General features: G+C 38.2%; 1 protein-coding gene across 1 annotated transcript in view; it reads right to left on the bottom strand.

Annotated features, from left to right (window-relative positions):
- Window positions 1–11616, bottom strand: part of MICU3 (mitochondrial calcium uptake family member 3) — a 57421-nt gene that overhangs the window by 33003 nt on the left and 12802 nt on the right. The window contains exons 2-3 of the mRNA XM_081332726.1: window positions 3241–3394; window positions 4–35 (exon numbers count right to left, since the gene is read on the bottom strand). Coding sequence (XP_081188852.1) covers window positions 4–35; window positions 3241–3394 — 186 coding nt within the window. The remainder of the gene's footprint in view (window positions 1–3; window positions 36–3240; window positions 3395–11616) is intronic.

Genomic DNA, 11616 nt, shown 5'->3' with positions numbered 1-11616 from the left:
TACCTGTTTTGATGGTGTCTTCCACTGTTTTGTCTCTAAAACAAATACAAAACCAATTACCTAAACAAGTATTTAATGACATGCTACTATATATGGCTGACATGATTAATATTCATCCTATCTTTTTTCTCATGTCAGGAAATAACCTTTCTAGTCTTAATGTTTTTAGTTACACATTTTAAATGTGAAAACGCACTGTTCATCATTATGATCTTATTCATATGGGAATACATGTATGATAAATTAATATTTAATGGAAGGTGTAACTCACAAATAGTAAAATTTGGGAAGAAAAAAATTGTAAAGCTTTTCCACTAAAAATAGTAAAACTTTATGGACATGTTCATGTATTTCTTAGTAGTAATGAGGATTTGGTTTGCTACTGTCATATTTGAAGTCTAAGTTACAGCCATGACATCCCCTGACAATCTGTATTTGCCTGATAAGACTCACTATTACCAATAATAATATTTAATCTAATACTTTCAAAATAAATCTGAATAAGTAATGACACTTTATAAAAAAATTATGAAAAAATATAAACTCATTAAAAAAGTAACCATATCGAAAATAGAGCTTCTGCAACAAAATGGGATTAGTAATTGACATAAACTGAATTAATTGAAATGGATGAGCAAGGAAAAGCAAAAGAGAGAAAAAAAGAGAAAAATGATATTGAAGAAACAGCTAATTTTGTTGGAGTGCTTGTAGAATGTTGGAATGAAATACACATGTAAGACTTGTAGAAAATTATTATAATGTGAACAAGTCATTTTTCCTCTAGTTTATATTGTCTTAAAGTTGTACTTAAAATTAATTATTTGAAATTTAAAAATACTAGCTATGTAATATAGAACAGGGGTCCCCAACCCCTGGTCCGTGGACCGGTACTGGGCCGCAGCCACTTAGGAACCAGGCGGTGCAGCTGGTGGTGCAATGAAAGTGCATCTTCCACCTCCAGGAATGCAGGAAGTCAGCAGGGGTCTGGGCAGGGGCAGGAGAGTGGCAGGGCAGAAGCTGTCTTTCTCAGTGCAAGGTCTTCTGACAGCTGCCCTTGCAACTGGTTTGCAACATCTGAGCTCCATGTCCTTCCTCCTCTCCCTCCTCCTGCTTCTTCTGCTACCTCTTCTTCTGCCGCCTCCTCCTCTTCCTGTCCTGCTCCCTCTTCCTCCTACTTCTTCCTCCTTCTCTTCTTTCTCACTTTCCTCCTCCACCCCCTCCAAGCACCCCAGCTGGGCTTGTGCTCCCTTCATGCAACTCTCCAAGTTTGCAAGACAAACACGCTCCAGCCCAGCTTGCAACTGGAGGCTCCCCCAAAGCTTCATTGAAGGGGGATCCCCTCCCTGAGGTATGTGTGTATGAAGGTGTCTTTCTCAGTGTGCAAATGGGGGCAGGGAGAAGCTACCTTTCACCTTAAGGGATTCTCTCTCTCGTGAGCACCTTTTCTAAGACCACTGGGCTCCATTGCACTTCAAATGGAGTTTTTTTGCTTTTATTTTGCTCTTCCAAGTGCCTCATGTTTTGGCAACATCCTGCCTGCTTTTCAAGGTTTAATTTGGTGTATATTGTGTGTGAGAGAGTGTGTGTGTGTTTGTGTGTTCCTCCTTTCTTTGTGCAGCTCTCCAAGTTTGCAAGCCAAGCACACTCCTACCCGGCTTGCAATGTGGATGGGGGAGAGGCAAGAAGGTACATTTCTCCTTAAGCACTGTGTCTCCAAGGGAATCCCTCTCTCATTTGCACCTTTTCCTAAGCTGCTAGAATTGCGCAGTGCTGAGTTGGCTTGCTCTCTCTCTCTCTCTCTCTCTCTCTCTCTCTCTCTCTCTCTCTCTCTCTCTCTCTCTCTCTCTCTCTCTCTCTCTCTCTCTCTCTCTCTCTCTCTCTCTCTCTCTCTTTGAATGGTTTTTTTCAGCACTTCCTCAGCATGCTGGATGTTGGTTTTGTTTTGCTGGAAGGCTGAGTTTAGGATTGTCTTTTTTCCTTCCCACTTTCTTGGAAGTAGTCTAATCTAATACAATAATAGAAACAAAGTGCATTATTTATTTATTTAGAAATTTACAATAAATGTAATGCACTTGAATCATCCTGAAATCTCCCCCCGCCCCCCGGTCCCTGGAAAAGTTGTCTCCCATGAAACTGGTCTCTGGTGCCAAAAAGGTTGGAGACCTCTGATCTAGAACTAAAAGATTTTAGCTTTCAGTGAATCCTTAGAGCAAAACTCACGTTCAGAGTTACCCTGAGGTAAGATGGATGGTCAATAAATTTTACAAATAAATAAATAAATAGAAATTTCATGGAATTTACTTCTACCAATAGGGTTGGGCCCAAATGAACTTAATGACACTTCTATGAAGGTCCTAAATGGGAGGATTGGTCACAAAGTTACTTTTTCATCACCGCTGTGACTGAATGCTTGCTAAATAAGGCGGTTGCTAACTAAGGGCTACCTATAATTTCAAATAATCATTGTAGCCATGGATTTAGACTGCTGCTATTCACTTCCTGTTCATCTTGCTGCTATTCTTGCTGCCCTAATTTCAACAGGGATAAAAGAAAATATAGACAAAAGGCCATTTTTCAGATATTTTGGTTCCCAGATCAAGATATATTAGGCTTTAAATCTATTTATTCTTGAGGCTATTTTCTTTCTTTTTCTATGTAGAAAAATGACCAAGTTGATCTGTGCAGAGTTTATGTTAATAAACATTCTGAATCTTTAACTTGCCACAATTCTTTTTATTAGAGCAATGGAACACTATTGACTCTATTTCTAAATAGATTTAAATTATATGTGAGCACAAATGTAATACCTATCTGCAATCAGCTGCATCAATCCCCAAGCTTGTGCTGCTAACTGAATCCACAACACTTCAGAGCTATATTTGTTTTTTCTGTTAAAAGGCATTGCAATTTCTGAAAAGATGTGATAATTTTGAAAGTATTACCTACCTTTCCCTTTTATATAACATCTTTATATAACAAATTTCTAATGTACATTTTAAATATTGCAAGCCCCATGGCTTGCAAGAAACTGATATTATGCATTTGAGCTCCATGAGCAAAATTACATGACTTACCATGAATTCAACCAATCACAGCATCTACTTATTAAATACGTAACTGCAAAAATATAGAACATCTGAGCTGTGCCTCCACCAATAAGGAAGCTTTAATTATGAGGGTTCACTATAGAAAGAATAATGTAGTCTTTTAAAAATGAAATTTTAAAAATTTCCTACTTACGTCTTGGTTCATCACTTGAAACACATTGGATGAAATCATATGGTGTCATAAATAGCTGCCCTTCAAATTTTAAACTGGCAAAAGTTAGAAACCGCCGCTCCCGGGAAGTTGCATAAAGCTCTAAATCTTCATGATCTGGTCTGTTTTCTGTGACCTTCAGCAAAAAATTAAAAAGTGATTAGTTATTTCAACTATTGTTTCTAAAACTGTTTCAAGCACTAGTTTCCTTTATTTTTTATCTCTTTTCATATTTTAAATTCTTTAGCCCTATCACAGCTGTACTGTTCTATTGTAAAAACAAGAGTATATTAGCTATTGGGATACTATTATGCAGTGGTGGGATTCAAATATGTTAGCAACTGGTTCTCTGTGTGGATGCCGCTTCCGGAAGTCCATTCTGGGCCTGGGCAACAGAAAATTAGCTACCGGTTCTGTCCAAGTGGTGCGAACTGGCTGAATCTCACCGCTGCTATTATGGGTTATATTTTTCCGTGAAATCAAGTAGGAAACTTGAGGAAAAAGTAAATGGTCTTTTTGACTATAAAATAACTACTAAACAAAGCTCCTTGTAAAATAAAGAACTTACATCGCACAAGGCTGCTTTGAATGCATTTTGCTCTGAAACAAACCATGCCTAAGTTATGCAGATTCAAACATTTTTATTAAACACAATGAAAATCACACCTGATACAGAATGTAATAAGATCCCAGAGAGGACAAAAGCACTGGTGAGGTAATGGGTAAGAGTCAGTAAGGGTCCAGTTTCTATTCCTACTTTTGGAGATTATCTGATTAAAATATCTTTATAATTAGCTGCAAACCTCAAAAACTTACATGAAAACATATCCCCATCAAATGAAGTTAAAACTTGTGTCTTGCAGTGATGTTTTATCAAGATAACCCTCAGTAGTTTTAAAAAAGCTGAGCAGTCATTTATAGCAAACAAACTATCATGAATCTATGATTGAACTTGAATAAGATTTTAGTTTAGATTTTAAACCTCTTCTTTCTCCATCCACCCATGGAATATAAAGTTTGCAAGAAGCCCCTGAGCCACAGCTCAGCATGAAGTCACAGCCACCCCTTCAGCCGTTATGGCCTGGCCCAGCAGCCCACCAGTTACCTTGGGAAGCCCTAGCCAGATTTAGCAGTGTTGTATGAAACCATAGCTGCTCTGCGAAACTGCAAACCAATCCAGCGGTATGGCATAGTGTGAAGTTGTAGCTGCCCTGGGAAGCCCCAGCCTGGCCTAGCAATATATGGTGCAAAGCCACACTAGGAAGGAACTAGGAAGCCATAGCTGTCACAACTCACTCCTAGATACTATCACCCTCGTCAGCCTGCACTCCAAGGCCTCTGCTGCCCTGTACTCCGCCACCCCAGCTAACTACTATCTTGCTTCTGTTGCTGACAAGGCATGCCCAGCCTGGCTGTTCACAAGGCAGCTTCTGGCCATGTAAGGACATCTTCTCCAGGTCTCATCAGAAAATTACTATGTTTGATCTGGGGAAGAGGGATTCATGTGGCCATCAGCTGCATCATAAAGGGCATACCTGATTAGCAGCCAGAGCAAGAAGACAGCAAAGTCACCTAGGATGGTGGGGCCCTGGAGTGCAGGGGGCAAAAAATGGGAGGCAGATTGGTGAGTGGGGGCAGATGAAGTGACCCTGCAATTGTAAATACAGGTAGGCTGAATTTTGATCATGTGACCATGGGGGCACCACAATAGCCATAACTTGGGGATCAATCCTAAATCCTTTCATTCATTGCTGCTATAACTTTGAACGATCACTAAATGGTCATTAAGCAAGGACTACCTGTAAAACAAAAGGACTGGCAATCCTACAGGTGATTGGAATCTCTCTCGTTATTTTTGCTGGACTTGTAGTTTTCACTTGTCTGAATCACATGAAAATTGGTGAATGTCATAGTTTCCAAATATGGTGGAAAGACTGTTTGTAAGAACAAAGAAAGACACAGGGACAGTAATGATTATCTGGGCTATAGCTGCAACACATAGTCCCTTGACTTACAAATTTCAAAGCTATTTGCAAAAGTCTGATTAAATGAAATATTGCCATCTCTTAGTTGTTTTCCAGTTCTCTTTCCTCAGCTTATTGATCTCATCTCCCTGTTACAGATAAAAGGTTTAGTTACCAAAGCAATTTTTTCCACAAGAGGAAACTGCAGTGGAACCCTGTTTACAATTGTTACTCCATGTGTTCATCACATGGCTATCAACAGATGCTCAGTGATATGCTAGCACTAATTACCTGTGAAGGCTTAGGGATTCAATTCTCTTCTCTCGTTTTCAGTAAGCATATTGGTTCTTGTTTCCTTTCTGGGAATTAGCTAGAGCCTGGTATTATACTACTTATGCATTAGAGATCCAGGGGAAAGAAATTATTGAAAGCAATTTCCTCATGGATGACACAGAGAACAAACTTTGGGATTGTTTCAAACCACGTCAAGCTCGCGATGTCACGTGACGTATCGGAGCTTTTCCCCCATTGCCTGCAATGAGGTGGGTACAGTTTCTTTGTGACGCGTCTGGCCCGCGGGACGGCAGTTTGACACCCCTGTTTTAAACAAAATGCCAAGTGTTATGTACAATTGGGCACAATCAGTGCATTTCTCAGCAGCTCATTAACTACAGAATTTACACCTATTAAATTTGTTATTACATTGCAGATTTTAGAAATCAGTGAATTTATTATATCAGAGGTCCCCAACGTTTTGGGCACCAGGGACCGTTTCCGTGGAGAAAGGTTTTTCCATGGACTGGAGACTGTGTGGTTTTATGTGCTGCCTGCATCCCACAGATGGAGCTTTGGTTGTTTGTGCGGCCCAGTTGCTGGCATGCTACGGCCCGGTACTGGTCCACAGACCGAGGGGTTGGGGACCCCTGTATTATATCATAAGATAAATATATTTTCCATCCAACTTAGGATTTTAATAACTATTTATTCTAAAAGGCACAATGAAATGACAAATATGTATTCTTAAAAAGACTATCAAATAGATTTATGAATTATATGCTGCCTTTGTTTTCAAAGGCATACTTATATATGAAAAACCTTACTGCTATTGCAAAGTTCTCCCCAAAACAGTGTTCTCCAAATGGCAAGGTTGAAAGACGATTGCAATAAAAATAAAACAAGAGAAACACAGAAAAGTGACCAAAGACAAAGAAAGAAAAATGAAGTTAGAAATAGATGTCAAAAAAGTTACCGGTAAGTGGAAGGAAAAACCTGAAATTCCACACTGGAAAACTGTATACCTGCTACTATTGTTTCTCAGTCTCAGGCAGACATATTGTTGGCAATGCAGTACATCTTGCAGCTGCCTGGTGTTCCTGGCCTTGAAGAGGATGTTCAGATAGTTAAAGGTGGATGCAGGTGCCAATTCAAGCAAGCAAAACACCCTTATGTGAGATGATATCATCTCCTATAGAATAGAATTGTTTGAATTGTGGAGTCCTAGGTGAGCTTGGTTGTTTGCTTGTAGTCAATTAATTAAACCAATTAGTCAACATCATTTAGTGTACATCCAGTAGACTTGATGATGTTATGTAGTTGGAAAATGAAAGCAAACAGCCAAGCTAACAGAGCACCAAGAATTCACAGTAAATTCATTTTCTTCTCAACAAGCCATGGTGGTGCAGTGGTTAGAATGCAGTATTGCAGGCTAATTCTCCCAACTGCCAGCAGTTTGATTCTCACTGGCTCAAGGTTGAGTCAGCCTTCCATCTTTCCGAAGTTGGTAAAATGAGGACCCAGACTGTTGGGGGCAATATGCTGACTCTCTAAACCGCTGCAGAGGGCTGTAAAGCCCTGTGAAGCGGTATGTAAGTCTAAGTGCTTTTTTCTTATCTATTCACCATGCATTTCTTTCTGCTATAGTGCACGCTGCAGTGTTCTGAGTTGGTCATAATGAACTTGTATAGTGAGGGCATATAAGAATCTGCCCCTAACAAGGGAAAGCTCACAATCACTGATTTCTGGCCAAGGATATTTTCCTCATTTAACTGCATTAGTACAAAGATGATGTAGAACCTTTTAAATTACCCATTCTTCCTTTGCTCTTTGATATCAATTCCTCTATCATGGTCTCCAGAGTTTCTTATTTGCGCCTACCATGAAATCTCTAGTAGATCTCATATTTAATGTTTTGTTCCTAAAAGAAACATCAATTGTTTTCTCTCACTTTGATGAATTACAGTTCTCTAGATATTTGGTGAGGGAGTCCCTACAATAATATACAATCTACTTGTTTTAAAAGGTACCTATCATTCAGTAAAGGATCCCCCCCTATTTTTTCCGACATCAAGTGTATGTGCTCAGATGTGGAATAACAGAGAACTAAGTTGAACCCTACCAATAGGAATTTGTGGCTTTTACAGATGGCATTCTGGGCACTCGTTTTCTTTGTCAATTTCTCTGTTTTAAATGAAAATTGGTGTCATTCAGAAAGTTTCCCTTTCCTATGGTGCTATTATTAGATCAGCACTAATGAAATGTCTTGTTTTGAACAGATTAGTTGATAATTTCTATAAATGTAAAACAGGGCTGATATTAGTATTCTGCTGAATATGCATTTGGTTGCACATACTTCCAAATCTGAGACAGTAGCAGTTTACAGTTACTTGTATTACTTATATTTTGCACAAGGTCAGATTATGCAGCTTCCATGGCAATGTGCAATGGTTAACAGTGTCATTTAGTTTGGCATCTCTTAAAATCATCTTGAGTATTAAGATTCCAAACATGGTCAATATTCGATTTCCCAGGTAACTCCATGAAATAGGCCAGTTCATATGTTTGAATGCTTCTGTGATTAATTCAGTTTTGTGGTATTTATTTGGCATTCCAATAAAAAGTCTATTCAACTGTGTTTTTTGCTAAGGAAATGTTTAAAGCACTGTTTAACAATCCTCTCCTCTGAATTTTTTGAGGAAGGGGTTTTACATAAGGGCAGGTTACATTAATATGTTTGAGAGCCTGTAATGAAAAAGAAGGAAAGACTTGTTTCTAGTTCTTACTGTCTTCTAAAGCAAACTACTCAAGATATTTTGTTCCTCTAGACCAGGCATGTCAAACACAAGGCCCGGGGGCCGGATCCGGCCCGCGAAGTGGTTTCGTGTGGCCCACGAAGCCATCCTGGAAACAGTGAGGGAACGGCCCCCACTGCCTTGGCCCTGGCCCAGAGACCCTCCTTCTGCTAGAGACCCTCAGATCTGTCCCACTCCTGCCCAGGCCCCCATAGGCACCCTTGATGCGAACGATGTAGAGCTGGCCACGCCCACCCAGTAGGCCATATGCACTCTAGCCACACCCACCCACGCCCACCCTGGCCACACCTACCCGGCCCCCTGAGGGTAACTGCAATGCTAATGCGGCCCTCAATGAAATTGAGTTTGACACCCCTGCTCTAGACCACAGGCCATTGAGAACATTTGAAGAGAACATTTGAGTCTGGCTATAACTTCAATTTGGAACATTTTTTAAATTTTTTTAGCTGTGTCTTAATCCAAGCCGAAGTGGTATAATACATGGAATATTACATGTTCTTCATGCAATTAGCCATTTAAGGGCACCATTCCAGAGAAGCATATTTACACAATGCTAGCTGTAATATGATGATCCTTTCATAATCAATAAATTATTTTGTGTCTTTCAGAAAAAAGAAAAGATTTACATAGTTATTGCCAACGCTGCTAACATCAAATGTTCTTGCTTGACAAGAGATGAAGAAGCAGCTATTTCATATATTAAACTTGTTTATTACTGTAAGAGCTAGAATTAGATTATTGCTGGGAGGAGGGAGGAAGAAGATTGTACCTCAAGGCTGTCTGAAATAAGAGAAGATAAGAACTTGGCGGGGTTGTCTAACAGAAGAGAAACTGATTCTTCAAATTAATTGGAGAATATGATTCATGACAGAAATAGAAAGGTGGAGAATTGTGTTTAACATATTGTGCAAACTGGAGGGTATTCAGATTCCAGCTTCCTCTAGCAAGCTTTTGTTGATGTATAGGGCTAATAAATGACTTTTAAGGTAAACAATGCCTCAGAGTCACTTGAAATTATCATACTAGGAATTATCAATACTATTTTCATGCAAAATAAGTTTTTTTAATCTTCTATAAATGTAACATTATTGTGCATGGTTTGAATTCAAATACAGTGAAAAATATGCCCACTTACTATTAATATATTAATGAAAAATTTTAAACATAGCATTTTGTTTTCATGTAAAAGCATGTATCAATTTATTTTGTCCCTGGCATAAAGTTGGATAGGACCAAGTAAGCAGGATGTCTCTGTGGCAGCACCTATTCTCTGGAGCAGCGTTTACCAAAAGTTCCATCGGTCCTTCCCAACCTCTTTTTAAAAAGCTCTTAAAACCTGGCTCTTGCCCCAGGCCTGGGTAAGTCAGAAGCCCCTTGTAGGAAAGGTTTATGCTAAAGAAGTGGGACTGTTTCATTTTTCTGGAGATTCATTGCTCTTTGCTGTTTCATTTTGTTCTAAACTGTTTTTAATTTGTAGGCCAACTAGCATCATAAAGGAGTCAGTCAAACTTATATTTAAAAAATAAACCACCAATGGAACCAATTATATATTTATTTCAATGAGAATAATTATGATATGTTAGCTGTCCACAGTTATAAAAGTGCTGAAAGGGGCTATAGAAATGTACCAAGAGACAACTAGAAAACAAACCAAACATTACATAAAAGCACAAGTAAGGGTCATTAATATGTGGTACAGAGAACTCATACCATACACTTCATACAATATAGCTAAATGAGTATGCATCAGTTTTTAATTTTTAAAAAAAATCTATTATAGAACATATTCAGCTTGTTTAAATTGAAGCCAACAGAGTTAGTTATCAACAATTAAGCTTGGGATATTTGCAAGCAATTTTTCATTTCTGAGATTATATCTCCATATTTATAGGTTTAAAGATCAAAAAGCAAAAGATTGAATTATATATTTGCTTAAAAGAATACAAATTATGAAGTTCTATCTCTGTTCTGAGGCTTTTCTCTTTATCTGCTTTTGCTGCTGTCTTTTTGTTTCTTTTTTTAATTTCCTTTCAGCAAGGGAAGCAACAAACATATTTTTAGTATTTTGGCAAAAGGCATTGAGGAATGGCACACTGGAACCAATAACACACTAATTCTTTCTAAGGATCTTTCATTATGTTTGTACATTTATATAGTGTGTTACAATAATACAGCAATGGCCAGTAACATTTTTTAAATTATATTGCCTCATAAATACGGTAATATGAATATTTGCCTATATATTTCTTATTCAGGAGTTTGTAGTCTTCAAGGTTAGTATCTAGATATACCTATCAAAGCAATTGCAAAATTATAGTTTGGATATTGGTACATACATGCACAACCTTCATGTTATTTTTTTTTCAGAATAAGCAACATTATGCAGAATGGAGATCACAGAATAATAGTCCACCCCCCTGCTCAAACAGGAAATCCTATTATATTTTGGACAAATAGCTGTCCAGTCTCTTCTTGAAAACCTCCAATGATGGAGCACTCACAACTTCCAGAAGGAATTAAGGGTATGATTAAGACTGGATTAAATCCACTTCATTCACTACACTTCTCCATTTCTTTCTGACCTTGCAAATTATCCTTGCTTCTACCACATCTCTGCCGTGGAGAAAGGTTTGTTAATAAAGGGAAAAATGTGAAGCAAGCAGATCATGCAGAGAGTAGCAGGGACTAGAAAACCTTGAAGAAATATTCTCAACTCAATTCTGGTTGGTCTGATTAGTTGGCATGACCACCAATAGTTTGTAGCTGGTCAAAAACAGCTTATATCGTTCTTATATCTTTCCAATACTTGTGCAGTATGCAAAGTATGAGGAATCTTTTCAAAGAACAAATATATGCATGCTTATGATGTAACCTTGCTTGGTTATTTATTACTGGGAGTGTACACATACATATGCATGCACATGTACACAGGTACATACGATCCTCTTGTTTCTACCCATTTGATTTTTTCTTTCCTGGAGAAGTACACAGTGATCATTTTTCTTTTCTTATGGGACAAAGGCACATTGTTAACTCTTCCCAGCTTCTTGGTTACTTCACTTGGTATATGTATTTTCTTTATTATATATAAAGGCCACACATCACCCACACAATACTCATTTCCTTTCCATCAGCATTCACATGTGTTTGTAAACATCCTAACAAGGTAAACAAATGCATTTACTTGATTTAGTTTTTTTCATTGTATGTATAATTCTACTTCCTGTTATATTAAACAGATAAGGATGCTCATGCAGAATAATGAAAAAATAAAACCTAGAATTTAGTAATTTGGCTATTTCTTC

The sequence above is a fragment of the Vipera berus genome (genome assembly GCF_964194415.1).
Source record: "Vipera berus genome assembly, chromosome: 7".
In the NCBI taxonomy this organism is placed as follows: domain Eukaryota; kingdom Metazoa; phylum Chordata; class Lepidosauria; order Squamata; family Viperidae; genus Vipera; species Vipera berus.
Note: the sequence above shows the minus strand (reverse complement) of the source record. Positions and strands in the feature narration are given on the sequence as shown.